The sequence below is a fragment of the Larimichthys crocea genome, chromosome XI (assembly GCF_000972845.2).
Source record: "Larimichthys crocea isolate SSNF chromosome XI, L_crocea_2.0, whole genome shotgun sequence".
Taxonomy (NCBI): domain Eukaryota; kingdom Metazoa; phylum Chordata; class Actinopteri; family Sciaenidae; genus Larimichthys; species Larimichthys crocea.
In genome coordinates this window covers 15,090,967-15,118,458 of record NC_040021.1, presented here as the reverse complement: position 1 = coordinate 15,118,458, position 27,492 = coordinate 15,090,967, and the positions used below count along the sequence as shown (strand labels likewise).

Here is a 27,492-nt window from a genome sequence, read left to right as displayed (position 1 = left end):
GTGAAGTTATAAAGCCTGATATAAAAATCTCCAGTCTCTCATCATTAGTATTTTTTAGCGAACATGGCACTTGAACGTGGAACGGATTTAAAAGCTGTAATTTCTCTGCCGATAGTTCAGCTGCCAATGCTCAATCATGCTCACAGTAGGGCCTCAGGCTGTGTCAATCAGCAGGGACTCCGGGACTCTCGGGGACTCTCTTCACTGGGTTTACGCCAGCGGAAAGCACACGTTCTGGGGAAGCATTTAACCCTTGCCCCCTTCCTATTCCTTTGCTCCACAGCTCCCCTCTCTATATGGACATGTTCTATTTCCACAGCTCCTTTCTCCTGGCTGTCTTATCGGCAGCTAAGCCGGGCACAAATTCTCTTTTAATAGGTACTTATTTGGGCAATAGGAAAAATCCCATATTTTTGTGCAACCCCTCCCCCTGTCCTCCTGCCCAGATTTCCTTGTCTGAATCTCTCAGGCTTCTGTTTATTACTCATTTTCTCTTCCCCAATTGCTGGGCTATACCTCATTCTCCCGTGCCATCGTCTGAGATGGATAGCAGTGAGGAGAATGGACGTCTGCATCTACAGACATGCCAGTGCTCCTCCAAAATGGAGTTTGTATTATTGAGTATCCATTAGTTTGGGACATTTCAATCCCCTTCATTTACTGTCTCATGTACCCTATGGTGCGGTTTTGTAGTAGCCTGCACAAACAGTAAGCTGCAAGTGGATTGAGTTAATCTGAGGAGAATTCAATCCTTTTCAAATAAAATCCCTCAAACACTTCACAAGTCAAACAGAATATGTTGTCTGTGTATCCTCTGTGTTTCTGACCATGTTTGGGCAAACCTGGCCCCCAAAGAGCTGTCGGCAGGGTATGTGTAGCTGGGCAGACCAAACTCTTGACCTCCTAATCTGGTCTAAATGAGACCGTCACACACACATCACAGCACCACACAGTGCAGAGCAGCACACACTCTGTGATGTAATATAGTAATTTGGGGATAATTTAGTATTTTCACACTGCAGGAATCCCTCTGCAAAGGCCAGTTACCTAACTTCCACACTCAAATTAACAGGCTTCTGCACCTACCTTTATCAACTCCAAGTCAAACATCAATCCATTAATGCCAAGATTAGAATAAGCCTTGGCTTAGATTCGGCTTGTCCTTACATGCATCCCGGAATATTAAAACATTGATTGTCAAAGGGCCAAAAGTGCATCTTCAGTATTAACTGATTCTGTTTGGGGCCAACGCCAACGAAAGAGATGCAGTGCAATATTAAAGTAGGAGTAATGGTAGAAAATGTAATGTTAATTTCTGCAAATAAAAAAGCAAAATATGATCCTAAATTCTTGTGTACAGACAAAAAGAAATTCTTCCTGAGTAAGAGCGTTGACCAAAATAGAAGTGAAACAAAAGAAAGTCGAGTGAGCGATTGAGACTTTTTAGTCATCAGTCTGTCACAACAGAAAGTGCTCTGCTGTTTTCACAGGCTGCTCACAGACTTACTATTCAGTCATATCCACATCACTCTTTTTATGCTATTTGAAAAAAAAATATTCCCTCCCAGTGCTATGTCCACACACTGTTTTAAATCAACTGCATAGACCTATAAGTCTTTCTAATACCAGTGTTCCGGTGTGACGTTTCTATTATTAACCAGACACGGATACCATCTCCTCACCATCACCTCATGAAAAATGGCCTTTTCCATATTTCATTTGGTGGCTTCAGTTACACATATTCACCCCTGTGCAAAAACTTCTCTCTAGTTGTATTTTAGACCCATTTTCCTGCACAAAGCTGCTTGAAACATCATTTTAATAGGGAATCTCCAAGTGATGAGTCTTTTCTGCATTGGTAATACAGCTTATTCTTGGCAAAGCCTTAGTATTGTTTCACACTCTTAGAATTTGTCTATCCCCTATTAACCTCAAATGTCATATGCTCCTATTGTACTTAAATATAAAAGTAGTTGTGTGACAGATTTGCCGTCTGTTTGGCATGAGAGGTTTCGACCAGGGAGCCTTGTCCCAGTTGCGGGGTTAGGTTAAGTGTGCTAATGCGTCAGCCTGGCCCCTCTACTTCATTACATTCAGGGAACTCCCTGACTAAGTGCTTTTTTAAACAGACATGCAAACACACAAACACACAAACAGTGCTCTGAATACCTGATTAGGACTGCTGATAACCCGGGGACAGCCCTCACTTCCTCTTTCACCTTCCTTGTTCTCATTCACTCTGTGCAGCCTCAGTGTTCCCTCACTGAGGGTAGTCACTGGCCCTCGGGTCAGTAGACTCTCTCTGATACACACACCACATACACACACCATTTGGCAAAAGCTTTAGGCCATAATTTATTAGATGGATGCTCTGTCCATTAAGCCATGTGTTGAATTCCTTGTGTAACTCAATTTGGCAGAGGGTGGATGTGGATGACTATATATAGAACTCTTGTGAGTATGTGTGTGTCCCAGTATGGCTGCGTGTTTTATGAACTCATTTACATTTTCATCTGCTGTTCAGCAGGGAGGAACCCTGGAAACTGACCTGACAAAGGTCTCGTGTTAGAAAGTGAGGGATATCCTACTGCTGTATTTGAATGTGGGTGATTATTCTTATTCTTACTAACATCCACGCACCACGTTATGTATAATATTTGTGCGTGTGTGGTACAGGAAGTGCTTGTATGTTATATGTTTAAATCAGTGTGTGTGACTGAAGGTCAGCCAGTTTCCATCTCAGGCTCAAGTTAGTGAGTGGGGTGATCCTCAACTATAAAAGGCAAAGAAGAGGGGTCATTTAGCCTGGAAAAAGACATTCTTCCTTTCAACAGCATAATACTTCCTTGTCGACAATCCCAGAGAAACAAATGGTGGTTACATATTTTTGTACATACAACCCAAGAAAAGCATAGATCAGCCAACTGACACTAGAACATTTTTCTTCTTTCCGGTAAATGGCAATTACACTCCATTACTATTTCTCCCCATCAATTCTGCACACAGGGAGCAATTTTGCCATCAATGTGTGATCAGAAAATTGCTTATCAATTAATCAGCTTTACAGAGTAAAAGTGAAAGTTTCAAAATAAACTAAAGACAAGACACCTTTTTCAAGCAGTATTTTGTTGGGAAAGGCTGATGTGACTTAAGTTCAAACACGGTGCAAAGACTTACACTGTGTGTCAACATTTACAGTTTTACCATAATTAATGATAATGCTGCACATATTGTTCTTTAGAAATAAGAATATTTTGGGGTGTCGTTTTCATGACACATGCAGTGACATACACATAGGCGAGGATACACACACACAAAGTCACACACTGCTGGAGGGTCTGTAGAAACCTCAGTTGACACTCAACAGTCAGTGAGCAAAGTGGAGCCCAAATGTGGATCAATTAAAACGAGCGAAAAGGGAATTTCAGTAGTGATTAGTGGTTGGTCTCGTCATTCAGCTTTTCCACTAACTCCCCTACTCGCTCTTTCCTCTATCGCCTCACTCAAACCGTTCAGAGATTGTTCTCTGCATGCCAGGTTTTATGTAGTAACGTGTAGCCCACGACTTGGCATGCTGCGCGAGGCTTTAGTTGAGTTGAGCCGAGGAGGTGTGAAAGCCAGTGAAATCAGGGATCTTCCACAGGTCACTTAGACACACACACATACACACAGGATCTCCATCCTTGTCAAGGTAAGTACATGTTTACTCAGCGATCACTGCCCCCTCTTACACCACCCAGCTGTTTAATGACTCCATGAAATGTAAAATCAGACACAGGCGATTGTAACATTGATTTCACAGCCGTGTTGGCTGTTTGCTCACAGAACAGAGGTCTTCTTGGTGTTATAAAAACACTGTATTCTTCACTAAGCGTGCTCATTTAATTAAAGGCTACTTTCATCCAGTGTAAACAGTAGCATTTTTATGGTATTGCTCTGTGTCTCACGGCATGGGCAGTGTGTGACTGTGTGCAGCCAGTATGGGCAAACATGAACCCTGCTAACTGGATTCAATCTGATAGGGTAGAGTTTAATCTAATTCAATAATTGGTAATGCAATTGAACAAACCTGCTCCCACCACAGTGTTGTAGTCTTTCTACGGTCTTCCATCAATGTCACCTGAGAAGGGCAGCCTGTTGAAGTTTGCTTCCAGGATATTGTACGTGTGTCCTTTTTTTTCTATGTATCCTGGTTGGTGGTTGTCTCACCAGAGGTCATAGACTGTTTAACTAAACCACTTTACCTGAAGTGTGTTTTTCTTTCCATCTTGCTTTTGCTCTTAGTGTGAACACTGGAGACATGCTGCACTATAATGTTACTGAATTATAGTGCAGCATACTGAAGGGCCACCTAAACATCAGCTTCTCACTGTGGTGCTCTATCTACAGGAGTTTGCTCCCTCTGGCCTCCGGTTCTCTCCTCTTTGCGCTCATCCTAGCCTCGCCCCTGTCAGCCCTGCAGGTCTGAGTACTCGATGTGCACACACTAGGGGTTTTGTTTTCTCGGCAGGAACTAGTGCAAGCACAGTAGCAGGATGACATGTTTTGTGTCATGTAGCAGACACAGTGAAAATGTCAAAGTGTAATGAGATGAACGTTCCATGTAGATGTATCATATACAGCTGTAAAAAAACAAAACAAAAAATGCAGACGTGTGTTTCAGCATTCTTTAGGTTATAACGTTAGGCCTTGTTGATGCACATGTTATGTATAATATTTGTGCGTGTGTGGTACAGGAAGTGCTTGTATGTTATATGTTTAAATCAGTCAGCCAGTTTTACATCTCAGGCTCAAGTTAGTGAGTTGATCCCCAACTATAAAAGGCAAAGAAGAAAAGGTCATTTAGCCTGGAAAAAGACATTCTTCCTTTCAACAGAATCAGGTTATAACTCTGGCTTTGTCGAAGCATTCACAGATGTTTTTTTACCCCTCTGTTTAAGACGGATTATGTCCACGCGACCTTTGTTTTACAAATGATCTAGCGCCAAAACACTCAAACAAGCATGTCAGGTCAATAGGTGGCAATAAAGTCTGCGTTAATATTATAATACCAGAGAAGAACCTTCTGAGCATGTGCAATGATCTTATTTTCCTCAGGCTGTAGTACCTTTAAAAACACAAACAATAGTCCAGCAGCTAATTATGTATTTTATTTATTAATATTTATTAACGTATTACCTTTCAGGCGCACTGCCTAGCATTGCTAACAAAGTGTAAACTAGTAGTCCGTTGTTGTTTCAAGTGCATACTCATTGCACAGAACAATAATGAGCATGTTAAATTAAAGTAATGACATTATGGTTTTAAGAATCTACACCTTAGAAGGCGTTCACAAGGACCTAAATCTGCAAAATATCCATACAGGTGTGTTCAAGGTATTAGTCTGATCTAATCTGATTTCTGTGTAACGTTCACAGACAAATTTAAAATAAACACATTAAAGGTTCACTTCCCTCCAAAACTCCTTTCTCCTCATCTGAAAACAGCAGCAGCAATGTGCATCATGACGTTCTTTCCAAATTGTCTGCCAAAGTGCTGTTTAATTTTTAATTCTTAAGATGCATTTTTAATCACAATATGATGTAATGGTGCAGTGTTCTGAATATAATTGTCTTAGTAATGAGTCATGAACCAACTAATATTGTTACATGTAAAGAGAATTATTCTAATTGTTAGTCGGTGTCATCATAAATATCCTAAACATCTTAATCACATGAACTTAAATGCTACCTATGCTGTAATTAAATATGTTAATTACATTTTATGGTCATTACTGTATACTTTTACTCCAGCCTAAGAGTTATTGCATGCAAAAGCATGCAAAATTAAAAGTTGGCTTAAGACACAGGAATAAAAGACATGTCAACATTTTCAAAATTCAACTATAAAGAGCCTTTACCAACAGATTCGTAAGGCTAGTTATTTGCAACATATTGTGCATATATATGCAATTTGTTGGAAACTTATCAAGTGTCTTGTTAGAATAAGTGGCCCCAGCGGGATTTTACCTCTAACCCATGCAGTGTTAGTGTTTTGCTCTATTCACTGAGGTAAACAACCTGTTTGTGTCGACAGACAAGGCTGGCAGAGTAATGCGTGGGAAATGATCAGCATTATCTGTCTGGAACTGAATGTGATCTCCAGAGGAATATGATTCATTTTAAATCAACACGTTAGTCATAATGTGAGGCTGGATTTTGGATTTTAAACTTAATGACTAAATGAGAACATTGGTTTAAGTTTCACAATGCTTTAGTGGAGATGACACACTGCTGTTTTGTTTACGTGTAGATAGTGACTGGTGAACATCTTCAGTTCTTTGACACATAAATGAATAAAATTGCTCTTAGTAGCAGTGGGTTTGTTTTGGGTAGCAGAGAATAGGTGTAGGTGAGTTGGTAGATGTGTGTGTCCTAAGATGGCTTCAGCCTCAAGGGCTGCTCTGACCCTAATAGTGAGAGAGGAAGATTTATGGTATTGTTGAAGGAGAGGCACATTAAGAAACTGTGTAGGGGTCCACAGGAAACGTTCTGTCTTTCTATGCCTTTCAGCAGGCCTGCACACAGGGTTGAAGTATGTTATGAAACGCTTTTAGTATTTTCAGTTGCACCACTGTGCTGCTGTGTGTGTCCAGACTCTTGTAGTTATTGTTGGTCAATAGTTTGGAACCTTCTGTTTGTAGAAAAACCGGAGCGGTGTGTTGCATGCCTTCACTTCCTGCACACTTGTAGGTGCAAGACGACAAAGCAAATAGACAAGACAAACAGATAAGAGAACATGATGACACCTCAGAATATGTACAGTTTAGATTATAAACCCGGATGCAACCTCGGGACAGTAATGTTATTATATTGTATGTAGTGCAATAAAACAGACTTTTACAAAGGCCAAGCGAGACAAAGCTTGAGGACCATTCTGCTGTCATGCCAGATTTCATCATGTTTGGCTTATGTACATATACTATTATATTATTTTATCTAAAACTAATGCAGCAGTGTGGGGGTGGAGCACACACAGCATTAGAAAAACATGACCCTAAGTTTCTGTGTGTGCAAAGCTTGGCCGGCGTTTAAACAAAGCTAGTTCCTTTTCCACTCCTCGAGGCTCCCGAGAATCTTAGGCAGGTAAAAGTGCACATGTATCATTGATTCTCTATATTGTTAAAGATATATTAGAAAGTGGCTAGGCAGCTTATCTGATGAGGCAGAGCCATTCTATATTTAACAGGTTGTATATGAAAAATTGTGAAAACTGTAAAATGTGAATTTACAATTTAAGTTCTTAAAAAAATGTATTTAGGTGTGTGGTTTTATTTCCCTTTCTGAAAAGGGGTCTACGCAGAGAGATATTCTGCCTGTGGTGTTGTGGAGATCTTCTCAATCATTGATAATGAAAACAGTTAGAACGTTATTAAACATGAGATTTTCAAGCAGTAAATGATCACTCTGAAGTTGTGGAAGGAAGAAGAAAATCATTCTGCAGTAAATTACAGTGTATTTTATGTGTGTGTATGTGCCTATGTGGGTAAATTGTGTTCTTATCAGTAACTGATAGAGTAACTTTGTGTGTGCTGTTTAAATGCTTTGCATTTATCTGCCTCACCTTGCTCTTACCAAAGCAGGTGGTTAGTTTCCAGTTTGGTGAGACTGAGAGGGTTAAAAGCCGTGCGTCAGTAGTAGGAGAGAGTAGGTGGCAGCTTGCATGAAGCAGCAGGATTAGCTCTCACATTAGTTTAACTGTGGTAGAACGTTTAAGACAACCTAAACTTCTGTACATGTCACTATATCTGAGGTTTAACTTAAACCTGCTTAAAATGTGGTTTAAGGTTATAAAGTTCAGTATAAAGACAAGTTTGTGTAGATAATTTGATTCATTTCTAAAATTTCTAATTGTGTATGTTCTTATAAAGGTAACAACTCTATAATCACGTGTCAACGTATGATTGTGTAATCAGAATTAATCAATTCAGCTTTGGTGCCATTAACAGGGTTACTGAAAATCTGATCAACATAACAACCAGTTGTTAATTATTGTATCACAATGAGTAGTTTTACAGTAATCCAGAAGTCACAGAAACAAATAATCATGGATGTAATCATGGTTCCCACCACAGTTTTAATATTTAAAAAAAAAAGTGTATTTGACAGATTATTCAAGTCATTAGATGCCAGACATGGGTGACAACCACAGTAGTCATGCATGCAACATCACTCAAACTTAACATACAACGTGGAAATGGGAACCACAGTGGAAAGATTGCAGAACTTAACTTAGATTACAATAACGATGATACTTCCTTTGCCCTAGTGTATGCTGGGAAGCCATCAGACAGGCAGTTGCATGATGGTAAGATTCTAATACAAACCTGTATTGGACTAAACAGCAGCTACTGCAACTGCCCCCATCTTTTGCATAAAATCCTACATACGGTGCTGCTGTCCTGCAACATTCCCTTTGAATTCAAGTGCCAACTTAAAGAGTTTATGCATGGAAGTTCTTTGTTGACCGTGTCACACACAGAATTACACAGATGTTTTCAGCTATTTTAGCTAAATTCGAGCTCAAGTTCTCAGCTCAACTGTGTAGTTATGTTTACACCAAATTTGATTGACATCTAGGGTGGGACAACTTGCTCCTTTTATGTTCTTTTAGGTCACAAAAGTCCATCCACACGGAAAGTGTAAAGAGGTTTAATGAACCGGACTAACTGCAAATATCGGTATGTGTGCTTTCACTAGTCCTTTAAACCCATCTCCTTCTGTCTAATCCTCGCATCCTCTTCATTACTGAAGTAGGTTTACCATCTGACAGCAATTAGACATGAAATCTTTCACCTGGTGTCACCTGTTTGGTAATGTCATGGTAACAGCAAGTCTTTTAAGTCTTGGAAAGTGATATAAATGCAGATTTCTAAAACCTGAGGTGAAAATGATCTTCATCTCCCACTTCATCTTTGAATGGCTTCAAACAGGAATACAGGTAAAGATCAAGTCAAAATCATCTTTTTCCTACTTGAATGCCTAATAGGCACAGACGGAAAAACATGCGCAAATATTGGACATAAAGCCAAATTAGCTATACCCATGGGTGTATTATTGAGTTATGAAGCGGTGTTTATGAGTCATTGTTTTGATTTACAAACTGACAGATGCTAGCTGTGATCTAAAATAATAGCACAACAGAATGATGCATGTTTGTTTATCTCAAGGTGCCCCTTAGAAAAACACCTAAAAGTAAAATATTTTGGGAAAAGCCGTAGACAGTCAGAAGAGAAAGTCAATTTTCATTAATTAATTAGCTCACTACAGAGGTTCAGGAGATGTATAGTGGAACAAAACAGGATGACAAAGTGGTGGAGAAACAGCAAGCCAACTCAACTGTCAGTACACCTAAAGTTGTGTTCAGTGCTTGTTTGCTTAGCCTTCAATTGCCTTTGGTTTTGTCCTGGTCTATAGTGTAATATATTAACTGTCTGACGCTGATCTGCCAGGTTCAGGTTCAACAGCTTTGGTCCTGTAAGATAACAAAAACACAACAAAGCAAATCATTCTTGGTCCAGCCTACGTCCAAACGGCGAGACTGTAACTTTAGGCCATACATGGTCAAACCATGAGCACCTGGGCAATCACTGTCAAGTCGCATGATGAAAACCATCACATATATATATATATATATAAACATTTATCTTATGCTCTAACTCCAACCAGCTGCTCCAGATAAAGTCTGACACCGAGCAAAGAAACAACATTTCTCCTGCTTCTGAGGCTACAAAAGGAGAAAAGCTGCAGGAAAATATGTTTAACTGAAATTAAAATACTTTTAATACTTTTGTAAGAAGTATTTGTTTTTTTCTTGTTCCAGCTGCTAGATTGGCCAATCATGTTCCAGCTGTTATATGCCTAATAGACTAGTGACTGAACCTGTAACTCATTTACAGTATTGCTATAGTATCAGGGCTCAACATAACATTTTTTCCTTGAAAATAACTTTTTTTTTAACCTAAATTTTAATTTATTAAATTCATTTCATATACATTTTACAATTTACACATTTCAGATAATAATTTCTCTTTCTAATGTCAATAACTAAGAATGCATCTGCCGTAGAACACAATCACGTAGAACAGTGAGAGGAAAAAAGGTGTGTGTGTGTGTGTGTGTGTGTGTGTGTGTGTGTGTGTGTGTGTCTTCACTCCAAGCCCCTTCTGTCTGCTGCTGCAAGCCACCTGTCCACCACAGACATGGAGTTAAAGTGCTCAAGGTCTGGACCCTCCAGACATTTCCAAACCTGAAAAATAAAAAAGTAGTAGTTAGGACAACGTATCCACAAGGTATTATAGTTTTAGTTTCTTGTGACCAGACAAGTAAGTAAGGATATGATGTAATCATACCTGCTTTTGGCCTTCGTCGGAGCTGTCAAAGCGTCTTGGTGTGACGTATCTTAAAACAGCGGACAGGTACGGGAAATCTTCCTAAATAAAGTTCCCCAGCCCAGCCGCGCCCGTCCTCCGCCCTCACGCCATCGGTGTAAAATGTTGTCCCAGGTTTGTGGGAGACACGTTACACAAAGACGCTTTGACAGCTCCGACGAAGGCTGAAGCCACAGCCGAGACTGTAAGCAGGTATGATTGTTTTGGATCTAAACAATATGAGCACTATGAAACTGTATGATCAAATTTACACACTACAAATTTGTAACTGTTAGTTTTGAACTTTAACTCACCTTTGACATGCCACATCGGAGCAATATTGGGACCCGACGTCGTTAGAAGAGCGACCGTCTTTTCGAAAGACACGAAGGGCTGCTCAGATTTAATTGTGCGGTAGGCAGCGTTGATTAGTTTAGTCACCTGCTGCTAGGTACTGTAGGCTGGTAGCCCGTCTCGCCCAAAAGTTCAGCGGACCGGCAGCCGGGTTGTCCGCCACCCGCTCAGCCACCATACACAGTAAAGTAGTAGTTCTCTTTAGCGGACATTTTCTTTATTATTCTTTGTCTAAACGGTGTTTTGCAAACAACTTTAACGTTTTTTTCCCGGTGAAATTCCCGGTAAAAATTCAAATCTCAAATTTCGATTTACCCATGACTCTGATTGGCCAATCAACTCGCCCTGCATGTACGTTTACTCATAGACTTTTACTCATACATTGACGCCGCATTGAGCGGGTTGGTCGTAGGTCGCGATACGTCAACGGGTCCGCCATATTGGATAAGGCAGATCTGCCCGTAAACTAATACAAGGAAATGGACTGAACTTCATAAAGCGCCTTTCTACAAAATTCTTTATGTTAATGCCTCTTATACACCCATTCACACACACACACACACACACACACACACACACACATATATGTATATGTGTGTGTGTACTATATGTATGTATATATGTTCACGTGTAATGTAATTGTTAGTGCTCTTTATTCATCCCTCATGTCACATCTACATTTCAGGATCTGGTTATTATAGACACAGATTAAATGTTAAATATAAATATTTCAATATTTATCATCACAGTAACAGTGTTACACACATTAGTAGCTGTAAACACTCAGCATTAGAAAAATACATAAATTGGTTTGGTGCTTACATAAGGAGTAAACATTTATAATCATCACTTTAAAAGTTACATACGTTGTTTTTGGTGCCTGTTTGTTTCCCAGATATATTAGTGTGTGTGTGAATGGGTGTATAAGAGACATTAAATTAAAGAACTTTGTAGAAAGGCGCTTTATGAAGTTCAGTCCATTTCCTTGTATTAGTTTACGGGCAGATCTGCCTTATCCAATATGGCGGCGATGTTAACGTAAGATTCAGCGCTAGTCTATGTATATATGTCTATGCTTTTACTGGCCCCAGCCATCGGGCCATGGGTTATGTCGGACCCTGCGTATATATACTATATATGCATACTATAGTGCTCTGGCTATCATCCTAGTCAAAGCCATGTTCACGGTACAGGGAAAGTCAGTAATGAACAACATGATATGGTCTTGATTTATTATTATATGGTACTATCGTAAGCTTTATTGTAATAAAAATGTTGGTGCTGTATCAAGTAGCCCATAAATCTTCAGTAAGTACTCCTCTGGTTTATTTGAAAGTGTAACTCCTGTGATCCTCTTTTAAGTTCTCTATTGAGATGTGCTACTTTTATAAACCTTTGGAGATTTCCCATAGCTGAATATCTTTTTAGCACCCAGACCTTGACTCAAGCGGGTTAGATAGGGTCAAATTTGAAATTAATGCATAATGATGGTAACGCCAGGTGATGATTCTTGCTGTAAGATCAAATGAGGCATGAAAGTAAGCCTGACGAAACAGGTCTTTGTTTTCTCCCTCAGTCTCCTGTAGTTTCACTTGGTTCAACAGAGCTGCAAAATGTGTTATATTTAATATTGGAGATCTTTAATGCTTAATCCACGACAGGTATTAAGTAAAGAAGAACTTTGGTTATTGTACTAGCCATGTCAGGTGTGTGTGTGTGTGTGTGTGTGTGTGTGTGTGTGTGTGTGTGTGTGTGTGTGTGTTGTTCACTTCTGTCCATTTGAGTGTGTCCCCAGTCAAACCTTCCACCACTGGCTGACTGATGTAGCTGTAGCCTAATTTTAGTTTATGAGGTGTGGGACCGCTGGGTGTTACCCTAGCTGCCATTTTAGATGAGGAGGCTGGGAACAGTGTGCCTCACGGGGCTCCTATCTATCGCAATTATCTCATTGTCAGGGGTTGGACAGGGGGCTCGGACCTCACTCGCTTCCTCCAGCTTCCCTCGGCTCCTCACGTGCGAGCTCACACGTCCAGGAGCTCAGAGGCCCGATGTGGGCGCTGCCATGGCCTTACAGAACCTCAGCGTGCAGCGCTGCTATTGGACAGATTTCACTCCGCTGAGGAAAATGTTATCTAATGCATACTGTTGAGAGTGGCAAGATCTAGGCTAACATCAGACAGGACAGCACAGCCCAATTAGTCTAAATTAGATATGTGATTTTTGTCCTTTCTGAATCATTTTGAATCCGATTTAGGAATATACATTTCTTTCAGTTTTGATTTAGTATTATTGAAAAATCTACACAGGGTGCAGCCTATTTACACGAGTCTTCTCTCTGCTGGCAGAGAGATTATTGGAATCCTGCCCAGCCTCACTTCTTAATCTCCACAGGAAGTGTGCATCTGTGTTTTCAGTCCCCTGACAGGATGTGTGTGTCTGTGTTATAGTCCCCTGGTAGGACACCACAGATGGCGGAGGGTGGAGGGTTTGATGAAGTTGGCTCCTCTTTTTCGTACATCATTCAGTGTATTGACCTAGCCTCGCTGCTAAACCTCCTGTAGAGCTGTGACATATAGCAGATTTCACTATTGGGTCAGGACCCAAAATGAGCTAAGCAAATAAAAGGAGTGTTCTCATTTTCCGATGGTTCCACCCTCTGTATCAAGAGTAATTGTATCTTTTAATGAACCTGCGCATGGGGGCGAGATTAGCTCTTATTAGCTGCTGTATAATTGCACAGCCTTTCTGTATGTTCGTACAGACAGCCCACAGACCTCTCAAAAGCCTTTCTTCATCTGCATTTGTCATCCCGGGGGTGGACTGTAGCCCTCCCAGCTAGTAGTTTTCTGTCGCCTCTGTTGATGTTGTCTCTGATCTGTGCTTCCCACATCAAAAGCAGACATCCCTCCCGCTGTACTCGCCACCCAGTCCCCCAGCCTCTCCAAACAGTTTCTGTCACACACAGCTGCTTCACTCATCCACCTCTCCATGCCCACCACTGTTCTGTTTTATCTCTGCACTCCTCGTGTCATTCTCTCCATCTCTCTATTCCATCTGTCCCTCTCTCACCTCTTCACACCATTCGCTGTTTTTATTTTCTCTTGCTTCTCTCTGATGAAGCGTGATGAAAACCCAAAGAAACCTGTAATTATTATCATGAAGGAAATTAGTCCTACAGACTGAAAGAAAATCGAACCACACCTCAGAGTCTTCCCATAATGACTTAGTTTCATAGCTCTTAGACTATACATAGTGTGTCACGTTCTCAAGCGTACTTCTCTCTCTCAGTTATGCCTGACACATTTGAGTCTGACGTAAGGAGAGCCTATATTTGGTTGGTGTCATCAACAATATTACAGTTTCTTGTCAGGCACCCCCTCCCCTCCCTAAGCTGGATATCGTGCGCGATGCTACACGTGCAGGTGTGTCACATGAATCAAGCCTGACTCGCTTTTTTTTGTACGTTTGAAGAGGAGTACACTGCACACCTAGACTGTTTGGGGCCAAGTACGAGATAAAAGTAGACTGAATGGAAATGTTCAACCTGTGGTGTTTAGTCCCAACCAGTGGTTACCTTGCAATGATATGCTGCACCCACCATAACTATGTATTCGTAGGAGATGTATTACAGTGCGTCATACTTACTGATACTGATACTAGCAAAGCCAAGATAAATATTTTCAAACATTTTAAAATTGAAGAACTGCATACCATAAACTATAAACTCTTTGTTGCAGCTCAACTACTCAGCAATGCCTGTCTTGTTTGTCAAAACATTGCACTGAAATACTGTGAGACTGAAAGGGTATGTGGCCTAGTGCTGTGATGCAAGATGTTTGTTTAAACCTTGTGCTATTGGACTTCCAGTAAACGCATAATCAGTTAATTTTATGACTCCAGTGATTGATTTGTTTCTGCTTTTCAGTAATGTCATTGTGCACCAGACCAAGGCTAGCTCCTTTATCTTGTCACTAATAGGTCATGGTTTTGTTTGCAGTCACTACCTAATGTAAAAGCCCACATCCCTGTGCCGAGAAAACATCTCGGTTCAAGGTAAACCAACGCAAGAAATGAGTGCGAGTGTTAGCATTATGTGCCATACATTTAAAATTTAGTAAATCTCATCCATTAGATTATTTTATATAAAGCCAAACACTCAAAGGAATTAATAAAAAAAGAAAGTTGAATCAGTGCATGTGTAAAATATAAAATGAATTTACAGGGACGAATGATAAATATGTTGCTCCTCTCTGTTTGTCATGGAACTGCTAAGCTCTAGGCTATTTTGTGTGTTGCTTACAATAGTGGCTCTATTCATTTAATGTGTTACATAATGTACTTGCATGAACGGCAGCTAATGTAGAACGACTGCCAGTAAACGTACCACCCTTACTTCAAGGACACACCTCAGCTGTGCTCTCCCTCCATTCTCCCTGTGGTGAACCAACCTGGAGTTGTTGAGAATCACTTTGAAACACAATGAATTTAAACTCTTTAATTGTTTCCACCCAGTTTTAGCAACAAAAACTGAAAGAAAGACCCCAGTCTCTATTGAACACAGCGTTCAGAGACTTGCCAGTGAGTCTACATAATATAATGATAACAGCTATGTCTACAGTTCCTTTAGTAACACTGTCAGAAGTCAATTTTTGTAATGCCGTGACCCCGAGTTTATTAATATTCATTCTTCTTAATGGAAATGAGATTGTTTGTTTATTATTTGTGATCTGTGGTGACTATTCTATAAATCCTGCATCAGGCGCTGTTTATTGATAAATGTTTTGGCATGTAATTATTCCACTTCTCTGGTATTTTTGGATGAACCCCTGGAGGGCCAGGTACAGTAGCTACTCTTTGTGGCTACAGGAAAGAAACAGGCCGATATTGTGTGTGCTTTTGTGGCGTGCTTTCTGTCCTTGAAACCTCCACGGGCCTTTACACCTGTTTTTCTCTTTGTCTCCTCTCAGGTTTGTGAGCAGCCATGACAAAGTCCTACGAGTTCAACTGGCAGAAGCACCTGCCTGAGTTCATGCAGGAAGGCACCTCCTTCGACAGGTTTGATGAGGTAAAAGAAAAAAAGACGCATTTCTTGGATGCTACTGAGGTTTCTAAAAAGTGTAATAAATAAATAAAAAACTAAAAATAGAACAGCTCCAAATATAAAAATAACCAGCCTCTTAACCTGTTTATTCCTGATTCATGGTACATTACAGCACATCATGTAATTTCCTGATGAAGTGAAGCATATCGTTGGTGCCTTAGCCTGTGTGGCAAGCTGTATGAGTTTGTCAATAACCTTGTTGATACTGACATAGGTTATTTGCTCTCTTATTATCATCCTTCACCCATAATGTCTATCCCCGGGTTAGTCATTAGCGTGCACACATGCATACACACACAGAGATAACATAGCAGAGGCGTCTCCTTTATAACCTGATACGTCATTAGCCACATTGATCAGCCTCATTAAGAAGCTTCTGCCTGGCGACTGCTTGTCTGCAACACAGTTTCAATCAGCACCCTGAAAAGATCATCTGTGTGTGAACGTGCTCAAGTCATGTCAGTTTTTATTCATACGGCCCAGTATCAAGAATAACAATTTGCCTCAAGGGGCTTCTTTGTTTTTACGTAGACCATTAATAATTTTCTTCACTGGAATATTGATTTTCTTATAAGTCCAAGCAGAGCTTGATTGGAATTGGTGGAAAAATACAGCTCTGGAGAGAAAGAAGTGTATAAATACTGAGATGTGCTCATGCAGACTGTCTGAATGTTGTATCACCAAGTTGAGATTCTGAATGAATCAGGATGTAAAATGTGCTTTATGGAAGACAAACACCAACAGATAAAAAAAATAATAATAATAATAAAAAGTTTAAAATATAAATGCCACATATTTTAAAATAAAAAATATAAAATAATTAGTCAGTCACAGCCATAATATAATATATTGCCTGTCTATCCAATGTCAATATAAATAAAAACAATAACATTAGTATCAACAAATATCCATCTTGCTCTGTGTACGTCTATGAGTATCTGTATGTGTATGACCCTGTGTATGTCTTCCTGTCTTTTTGCCCACATTTCCTCTGACTAACTTAATCAGGACACTTAGCTAGGACATTTGTCGAGCAAAGGCAAAGTGTGTCACACACACGCGCATGCACACACACACACAGAGACACAGACATACACGCACCCTTTGCACACATCAGGAAATCCCCTCAGTCCTCTCCGTTTATGTGGGCATGAGCGGGGGGAGGAGGAACCCTCTTAGGCAGAGAAGAAAACTTGAAAGAGCATAGGGAAAAGCATCATCAAATCCACAGCCATGTCAAAGTGAGCCATGAAACTGGGCCGGCATGCTTCTGAAGAAAGTCCTCAGTGTGTTGTTGCTGTGAATATGAGCCAGGCTTAGGCAGGACAGGGTTAGGACTGGCCTGAATGTAATGTAATAAGGTCGACCCCTGGCAGTCACCTTAGGTTAGAATTAAGGATATCTGCTGGGACAAGTGCATGTCTCGAGGGAAAAAAAACTTGAGTGAGTGAATAGTTACTCTGTTGCCTGGAAAATACAAATCCTGCAGGGGACATCTGCTTCGATTGAAATGACGTCTACACGCCAAGTCCACCCACGGACATAGACATGCTCTTTATCAGTCCCTCTCATACACACACACACGCTCATCATAATGAGTGTACCCTGTCAAACAGTTCCTCTGCAGGTTTTTTAGCATCATGTCTGCATCTGTATGCTGTTAGTTGAGGAGAAGCTATTTGATAGACAAAAAAAAGTCTGGTTATCGTTTGTACTGTCATCTAACCACCCACGAGTACATGTATAGAGTGCTTTCAGCTACATGCTAATTTCAATATGTTAACATGCTCACAAAGACAAACATGCTGATGTTTAGGTGTAATATTCACCATGTTCACCGTTTAACACAAAGTACAGCTGACGCTGATCACAATGTCAGTAGGTTTCCAGGTATTTGGACAAAAAAACAGTATAAGCCAAGCATAGTGTGCAGTGTGATGATTACAAACTGCACGTCTGTTTACTGCCCGCCGCCCACCTTAGTGATGATCTCACAGTGCTTTTTCATCCTTAATTGAGTTGCTTAAGGTGGGGGATGGGCTGACAGTGAGCAGTGTTGTGCCAGAACAGGAGCTTCATTAAAAAAAAATTATCCACTATAGAGTACAGTGAAATTGCTCTGTAGTAAGTTCGTTTTTTGTTATATTTATTGCTGGAAAAATGAATAAACAACAATAGAGGTAAAAGAGAGAAGCATTAAAGAAACAAAGAAGTTCCTTTTAAACTGAATTATTTTGACTTGCAGCAAAATGAAGGACCACACATACATACACAGGCACACAAATATGCTAAACAACATGGATCTTTTCCACAAAACATTCTCCACTGAGTGAAACCCCATTGAGTGACAGATGGTAGAGACAGGTAATTTGCATGTGTTTTAGTGTGTGTTTCTAAGTAGATTTCATTGCAGTTCAAAGCTTTATAGGGGATCACTATCATTACACAAAGTCTCTCAACATTACATGTAGTTATTGTCTTGTCCAAAATAAAAATATCCATCATGGAGTATTTGAACAAGCATTTTCATGTCTAGTAATTCCTTTGTTAAAATGAACAGTAGCAGTGGTGCCAGGCATATTTTTCTTGTTTTTCTATCAATTCGTTCATGTGTCTCTCTAAATTTGCCTTTTCTGTTTAGCTTTGCCTCTGTACAGTACAGCGGTGGAAGCTTTAAATACTCTAAAGATTTCCAATAATTCATCAGTTTTTGTCTTGGAAGTGAGATGAGCTTTCCCTTTTTGACAAGTCCAGGGGCTGGGAGGTCAGCGGTTAATGAGATCCTCAGTGATCAGTCACGCAAACAGCAAAAGTGTGTGTGTGTGTGTGTGTGTGTGTGTGTGTGTGTGTGTGTGTGTGCGCGTGTGTGTGCGCGTGTGTGTGCGCGTGTGTGTGCGCGTGTGTGCGCGTGTGTGTGCGTGTGTGCGCGTGTGTGCGCGTGTGTGATTCATTGTCTTGCTGATTGGAAATCAATCACTTAAGATGTGGCTGATGTTTGGTTTCCATGGGGACTGACAGCCTCATATTGACAGTTGGCAGAAGAGAAAATAAGAATTGTGAGATACTGAAAACAAGTAAACACTCCTGTTTCTCGCGTATTCATTCTAGCTCCTACTCAGGCTGGATCAGTTTTCACTTCATAATATTGGTTTGGTGAATTAGACTTTAGAGGATAAAATAAATAAATAATTAACTCTATCCAAGAAATAGACTTACCTGATGAATATAGCTGTGCTTGCTTGCTGTTCACATTAGAAAATGTAATACAGTCGTCCCTCGCTATAACGCGGTTCACTTTTCGCGGACTCGCTGTTTCGCAGATTTTCTTAGTGTAATTTTGCATGCTTTTTGTTTTACAGCGTACTGTACAGTATGAACGCGCATTGTGTTCTGCGACCTAAATTGGCTAAGGGAGAACCGCACGTGTCACATTTTTCAAACTAAGGGAATACTGTTCAAAATGCGTGTACAAGTGTGTGGTTAGGGGTTTTACGGCCTTAAAACATGTATAATAATTGTAAAACTTACTTCGCGGATTTCGTTTATTGCAGGTTATTTTTAGAACGTATCCCCCACAATAAACGAGGGACCACTGTACTTAAGTAAGTAATAAGTTGACTGAGAGGTGACATAAACCCATTATACATGCAGCGTGTGGGCATAAAAACAAACTTAGCTCAAACACTAACAACTAAAAATTAGGACATAAGAACATGGCTCAAATTACTAAATAAGGAAGGCTGAGAGTGAAAATAATTATGAAGCATTATGAAATCAAACTGAATCATCAGTACCAAAATGATTCACTGTCGAACATCAGCCAGTCAGAAGGGTGGATGTTTTATCACCGAGTCAGTGGAATATAGCATGTTAAATACTCGAGGGCATGTGTATGGAACGTGTGAGTTTATGACTCTGTTTGGATATGTGTGAGTGTTGTACATCCCCTCCATTGTCATTTATGTGCATGTAAACAAGTTTCTGTGTACACGTTTAACTTAAGGTTAATGTAGTCAGTGCAGACATACTAACATAAATCATTTACGTGCTCTACCTGCGTGTGTGAGCACAGAAAAACATGTTTAGATGTTCATGACAAAAAAAGAGTGACCAGCAGACATGTGCAATTTGCTTAACTGCACTTGCTCAGCCACTTAGGAAAGAATGTACACATGTTGAAATGAGACTGGACTGCTATAACTAGGGGTCTCTATCCATCCAAATCTGCCCAGAGATGGCTTGACTTTCAGGCTGATTGTTCTTTTGCGTACAGAGGGACTGAGTGTTCCCATAAAGCTTTTAGCTTTACAAGCACACGCCGTCTGATAGGGTAACACTAGCCTATGTCCTTAACAGTCAGGGCTCATTTGGGACCATCTCTTTCACAGAGTCGGCTTCACTATTTGCAAATGAAGCCTCTGTCGGTCCTAATTCAGATGAAAGCGAGTCAAGCTTTTAACTGCACTTACAGCAGTCTCACTATTTCCTAAATGGGAATAGAATTGTTCATTTGGTTTTTATGGTGGTTTTAGATGACACGATAGAGCCAAATAAGAAGCCAGCTCAGTCCTATTTGCAGCAGTGTACTTCATGGAAGCATGATCCTGAAATAATAGAGTGTGTGGAATGTGTGTGTGAAAGACAAACTGTTCCCGTTTGTTAATATTTTAGTTGACAGAGCAGCCATCTCCTATTCTGTTTTTTCTCTCTTATGCGTTATCCTTTACAGATGTGTGATCTGAGTGGGATGAACACACACACACACACACACACACACACACACACACACACTCTCTAACACTGTGACACAGTTATTCGTCAGTGCAATCACAGCTTCTAGCAGCTGACTGAATTGAGTGAAAAATGTTTGGGTAAGATAAGCTGGCTAATGTTAGCAGATTTTCTGCTCCGACACCTCCGTTGAACCAAATAGGGGTTGCTGCATGTTGCACATGAGCTGATAGATGGAACCATTAGAGTATGTGTGTACAGTAGCATCATAGGAGCCGGGTTAACACACTTGAATCCTACACACACATATGCAACACAACCAGGATTGTCTCTTAATGCACAGCACTGTTTGCATTCAACAGTTGGCAGTCACATTTCTCATTTTCCGTTTGCTTTAGCAATAGGTGTCTTCTCCTCTGCACGCAACATGTGTGTGTGTGTGTACATACTGAATGTGTTTGCACATACTTTCTGTGTATGCTCACGCGAGTGTGCCCTTGGGCAGGCAGGTACTATACATCATAGAAAATGAATTAGAGCTACATCTGTTTGTCTGGTTGCATAAGCTCTGTGTGTGTGTTAAACTGGTTGCCTGTTTAATGTCTTCCCATGTCAAATAAAACCCTATTATTAATGAAGCTCCCGCTCTTATAAAACATATTTTTTCCCCCCTCTGCAGGATCCTTACATCTTTGAGCCCAACTGTCAGATGAGGGTGGACGAGTATGGTTTCTTCATCACCTGGAAGAGTGAGGGAAAGGTACAACCTCAACCTCCTCATTTTTGTGTCTTCTTTTGTTTGCCAGGAGGAAGAAAGATTTTGATTAGTCAAGAGGACGTTGTTATTTTTGTTAATCTTGGAATTTAAAAAAAAGACATTAATTGGGCACCAAACTATTTCACAGTGGGATACAGATACCAGTTGTTTTTTTTCCCATGAGGGCAAAGTCATCACCCAGGCCACTCTGCCTCCGATTGGCTAGTACTCATTGTCATTGTTGGAATATCAGGGTAAACCAATAAGATGATATTTTAATGAAGGCAGCAAGTACTAGCCAATCAGTTTCTTTTTTTTTCCAAGATAAAATTGCACATTTTGGAGTGATTCTAACAAAGGTACATCTGTGCCATAGCCATGCTGTTTAGTTAGCAGTCTGTTATGCCAGTGGATGGATTAACTTGGCAAAGAAGAAGTGCTCACTAACATGGATTTTAACATATTTGTGAAGAAAAGTTAAGAGGAAAAGTGTGACTTTCAGTTCCTGAAGAATGGGAGCAAAAAGCGTTTATATTTTTCTAGAGTAGGAGACAGCCAGACAAACATCTTTCCATTCATTCTTTATACCCATTTATCCTGTGTGGTGCTCCTGGGGTCGGAGGCTTGCTTAGAATCAAATTTCGAAATTGAACCGATATGTGTTAGAACAGCTGATCTGACAGCAATATACAAAGGAGGAAACTTTATAGGTGTTGGAAACATGTCTTCGTCTTGTTTTCTTAATATTTTCCCTCACTTCTCTCTGTCTCCCTCTCCACCTGATATCACATTCTTCCCTCTACCTCTTTATTTTTATCTTTGTCTGTATCGCTCCTGCAGGAAGGCCAGGTTCTCGAGTGTTCCCTCATCAACAGTATCCGTGTTGGTGCCGTCCCAAAGGTGAGACCTCAGGAAAGACAATTTCCTCACTGTTAGTTTCCACAACATTCACACTTACTGCCCACCCCACCCAATGCTCAGTCTCTTGCTCCCACAGAGACACTCCCAGTAAAATCTGAGGAGATGTGGCACATCAGGCACGTTACTCATGCTTTAATTAGCCAAGGCTAAGCTGTGCATTCTATCGATTGGCTGACTGATCCGAGACTCTCAGCTGAGCTTTTACTGCTGAGCTTCTCCCTGAACTACCATATTCACCAGAGGCACTAGCATAACATAAATATGAAAAATTTAACTCATCAATATTTACACACTGTCTGGGCCCAGTTGTAGCTAAAACTTCTCTTTTTTCTGCACTCCAGGCTTGTGCTTTTGACCCAGAGAGGAATAATGACAAATTGTGCTTACAGCCTTATTATAATGGGGTATCACTGGGTTAAGGAGTTCACACAGTGGGATCAACAGCTCACAGGAATAAGATGTCCTGTCTCTGTGTCTCTGTCAGAAGGACTTTTCCTCCTACCATAATGGGAAACTGATCTTGAATCAGACAATATGCACTGACTAGCTGCATTATTGTGTATTTTCAGTGCAGCTGGCAACCAGTAAGTAATTTATTTAGCTAGTATTGAGCCAGATACGAACACAAACCTCTGTAGTATGTTAAATATTGATTATAATGCAGTTTAGCTTCAACATATTATGTCACATTATTTGGTGTCATGCAGACCGGATGGATTATGAAAGATGTTATGGGAATAACCATGTGAATGTGTGCCTCTAATTAGGATGCAAACCTGTCAAGCTACTAAAGTCACAAGCCCGACAGGACTGTGTACATAACCATTACCAGGTTGTATGTGCACTGGTGACAGTAGTCTGTTTGCTTGGTTCAGAGTGTGGACGTACATGTGTACGGGCACGTATACAGACACTGCGGCCTAATTGCCGCTCCTCCTGTTTGTTCACAGGCTCTGTGCTGTTTTGTAAGTAGCAGCCTAAGGACAGCTGATAGCAGGGCTTCTCCTCCCAGGCTAACACGGTTACACAAGCCCTGAGAGCTGTTTCAGATAATCCAATGAGCGAGCCAAAGATGAATTGCATCGGAGGATCGCTGGCTGAGGTTTTAAAACGACCGAGCATGTTGCCTGTTGCTGTTAATTTAATCACATAACAAAAATACATTACTGTCTGCCATGGTGACGAGGGTGGCTCACTGAAATCTGAAAAGATGAGAGGGAGGCATCGTGCTGTGTTTTTGACAGTGAGAAAATGTTTCATAGATTTTGTGTTACACCGATTGAACAGAAGTTTAAAGTCATGTCAGGATGATCTGTGCTGATGATGATGTAAATTATTCTGTAGACAAAAAAACATGGTAACTACAGCTCCTTTAAATGTCATATTTAATGTCTTGTAAAACATGGGCTAGTGTGATCACGGCTATTTGTTTTTAGTACAGATTGTTGTAATGTATTTTGCTTTCAATTTAAAGCCTTATAAATATATATCAGTCTATTTTTTAGTTTTTATTTGTTGTAAAATTAGATGATGAAGTAAATTGCCGTTTCACCAGTATATGTTTTATTTTCCTATGTAGCCTCATGTCATTAGCTAGTCACAAATTTAATCAAAGCCATTTTTTTCTTTTCTTTTTTTTCTCAGGACCCCAAGATCTTGTCGTCATTCGAGGCCATCGGAAAGACGGAGGCAGACTTGGAGGGCTGCATCATCTGCATCTGCAGCGGCACTGACCTGGTCAACCTCAACTTCATGTTCATGGTGGCGGAGAACCCAGACACAGCCAGGGTAGATACACAGATGCACCGTATTTTCATAGCCCAGTGCTTTTGCGTTTACTAAGTGACTGAGGACGTGAAATGTCACAATGATACCGATGACGTGCAGACACCAGAACAAGTTTGATGTTTTTTCATTTCCAGTCAGTGCAGTTTTATTAGTTAGTTATTTTAGTTAAGTATATTTTAGTTAGTAAACTTAACGTGGTGTTGTGTTCAAAGGAAAGGTGCAAAAACGACAAGTTTGTTTGCGGCAAGTGACTATTCATAAGAGACGACTTACAGGGATCTCTTTATTTTATTCACTTTTTTTTTTTTTGAAGTATAAGGATCACCATAGTTGGCAGTTTGGACTAAATTAGTGGAATTAGTCTTTCTGCACATCTGCTTGTCACAGTCTTTTCTAAAAATACCCACTTTCAGTTTGTTCGTAGCTGTTTCAGTGACAGAGCAAAAGCAAATTGCCAGGTGAATGGTTCATATGCCAACTCCTACACAAGGCAGATCTGGCCTTGATTCACTTTGATAAACAGACACATTTGGAATAACTCATAACTCACCCTCCTGCACTCCTGCCTTAGCTGTTATTTTCTGATCCTTTTTGTCTACTCTTTCTCCTCTCTTTTCTCGCTCTCTTCATCTCTCACTGTCTCTCTCTCGCTCTCTCTTTCTGTTTTTCTTCTTTTAGGAAAAAGCTGTGTGAGAAATCTGACTGCCTTATTGAGTAGAGAAACACCTCTGCACCTTTGTCTTTATCGCACTCGTCTTCTCACTCATCGCTTCATTTTAGTTTTGGGCTCAGACACATGATACCACCTCCTTCTTCTCTGTCTCTCCTTTTTTTAATCTCCAGACATTATTATGGCTGACCCCTGCTGGCAAACCTCCAAACATTGTACAAACTCTGCATAACCCACACTACTTAAGTGTATGTGCAGATTAAAATTTCCAAATTTAAAGAATGACACTACTCAGATGACCCGGACAAGTGCAGTGTTGGTGGTAGCATAGTGGAAACTGTTTACCCAAAGAATTAAAGCCAGTGTTTTCTGTTTTTCAAAGGAGAATTGACATCATTCCAGATTTTCTTACTGCCAACAAATCATGTTAAAAGTATTATCAGTAATAGTCAGTGGGTCTCTCAATTCTTTCCACTTCTTTGCCCTGTCTGTGGCACTCGGCTCCAAGCCTTTTATCACTTAAAAAAAAGAGGTAAATCTTTTAAAATGAGTCACAAATATAAAGCTAAGTAATTGTATTTAAAAACTGCAGAGCTCTTCAGTTTTTATAAAATACTGCTCATCTGTTTTGGACTATTTTTAGCCAGAGACTTGTACACATTTAGTATGCTGGTAAGTATTTAAGGCCCAAAATAAGCTACAAGTCCAGTGTTCATTATAATGATAGAACATGTCGCCCGGTGCAACAGTGGGGGTCATTTATGTTTTTTGTTTTTTGTTTTTTTCATTTTTGGACATAGTGTACTCTAGGTTTAGGGCACAGAGGGATAAACACATTTTGTTACTCAGCCAATACTTATTAGTGGGATAAATTACAATGTTGGTTTTGTTCTATTCTTGGGAATAAGTGTAGAATATCACCAACTTTGTGGCAAAGCTTAAGATCGCAGGCAACTTCAAAACCTGCAGAGACAAAAAAAACAATAAAAGTCAGCTATCTCCTATTTAATGACAAATCTAGTGAGACCCAGCGGCTTAACAGTAACTGCAGCAAGAAAAAGTACATGGACAACCTAAAATGAGCTTGTAAATCCAAAAATAAACTAATAACAAATAATTTGTCATATGAATTTATGTAAACTTGCACACGATTTGTCATTTACAATTGTTTGTATATGTATATTTTAAATAAAGATTATCATTCTTATTAAAACAAGCCCACTGACAGTGACATAACACAGCTACATTGTCCCCAGAATTCAAAAACACGACCAGGTTCAAACCAAACTGAAAATGCATGTTTAGTGGCGGCACAGATCTGTTTTTTTGGCACCACAGTGTTGGTGTTTATGCATTTGCCATGAGGGGGTGTTTTTGTGGTGATGGGTGTTATAAATGATGTTTGCGCTCCAGAGAGCTCACTTGCCACGGGGCTGCCAATGATATTCATGTAACAGCCTTCAGCGGGGAGGCCCGATGGTTGAAGCGCAAACGCCCACGGACACACACAAACACAAACATCCACACAGATCCAGGTACACACCCTCCTCCCCCACAGTTTAAAACACATTTATTCCTGCTATTTCTGTCCCCCCCCTCCCGCTCTTTCTCCCTCTCTCACACTTACACAGACAAACACACCATGACAGCATCACCACCTCACAGCATGCAGGTGGCCCTAAGTAGCAGACCTCGGGAGATGACAGAGTTATTTACATTTGCAGACACACATTCACACAAACATACGCACACACAAGTTCACGGACACCACATGCCCAAACAGACTACCCCTGCTGAACCCGCTATCTTGTTTAATGTTTTTATAATGATGCCAGTCGTAATTTGTTGTAGAAGTGAAGGAGAGATGGAGCATGAAGTGGGAGAGCTGGAATCAGAGACAATCAGAGGGGTCAAAAATGTTCTTCAGTTACTTTACTGTTGACACAATCACCAGTGTATTCATGTAAAGTTTCACTAGCTATTTGTTTACCGTCACTGCTTGTAGCCTTGCAACAGCTCACTGTGTTTGTCATTGTGTGTATGCTTCCACGTCTGTGTTCCCACTTGTCCTGTCAAGGCGCTCGACCGTGTGTGTGTGAATTAAGAGGCAATTAATTTGTGTTTATTTCCCCAAAGACGCTTACTTCCAAACTCAACGCACGCTGCAGAGATAACCCTCTTGACTGCTTTGTGTTGGGCTTTGGTCGGTCAGTGTGTTTCAAAGTGTATGTGTGTGTGTGTCTGTTTTCAGAAATGGATCGAGGGTTTGAGGTCAGTGATTCACAACTTCAAGGCCAACAACGTCTGTCCAATGACCTGCCTCAAGAAACAGTGAGTGCACCTCACAGCTTGTTGTAATTCTCTGAATTCGGAGCCCTGTACAGTACTGTAAAACATTTCTTTTAGTCTTCTCTAAAATGTGAAAAATCAGTCCAGTTCATTTCCTTCTCTCTTTTAGTTGGATGAGAATGTGCTTCCTGACCAATGTGAATGGGAAGATTCCTGTGAGAGGGTAAGAGTAAACTGAGGGGATATTTGATCAGCCACTGTCCCAAATAATTTTCCTCCAGTCTAGTCTCACTTAGCGTTCCTCTTCACCTGTCCTCTGTCTTTCTCTCTCTACCTTTTTATAGCATTACTCGAACATTTGCATCTGGAAAGACAGAAAAAGGGATCTTTCAGGCCCTCAAGGATCTTGGCCTTCCTAGTGGAAAGGTCAGACAACACCAACTGTAGACTGCAGTGGTCAGATGAGTCATATG

At 40.4% G+C, this 27,492-nt stretch overlaps 1 protein-coding gene across 4 annotated transcripts in view; it reads left to right on the top strand.

The window, feature by feature from the left end:
* The window catches only part of plcb4b (phospholipase C, beta 4b), a 64,358-nt gene that overhangs the window by 18,988 nt on the left and 17,878 nt on the right, over positions 1–27,492 (top strand). For 3 of the 4 annotated variants that reach the window (XM_019268685.2, XM_019268684.2, XM_019268688.2), the window contains 7 exons: positions 15,730–15,827; positions 21,274–21,354; positions 22,192–22,251; positions 23,917–24,060; positions 26,982–27,061; positions 27,189–27,242; positions 27,364–27,445. In XM_019268685.2, coding sequence (XP_019124230.1) covers positions 15,744–15,827; positions 21,274–21,354; positions 22,192–22,251; positions 23,917–24,060; positions 26,982–27,061; positions 27,189–27,242; positions 27,364–27,445 — 585 coding nt within the window. In that variant the 5' untranslated portion in view covers positions 15,730–15,743. Of the gene's footprint in view, positions 1–10,526; positions 10,622–15,729; positions 15,828–21,273; positions 21,355–22,191; positions 22,252–23,916; positions 24,061–26,981; positions 27,062–27,188; positions 27,243–27,363; positions 27,446–27,492 lie in introns of those variants that run through there. The other variant, XM_019268686.2, reaches the window with a different exon arrangement.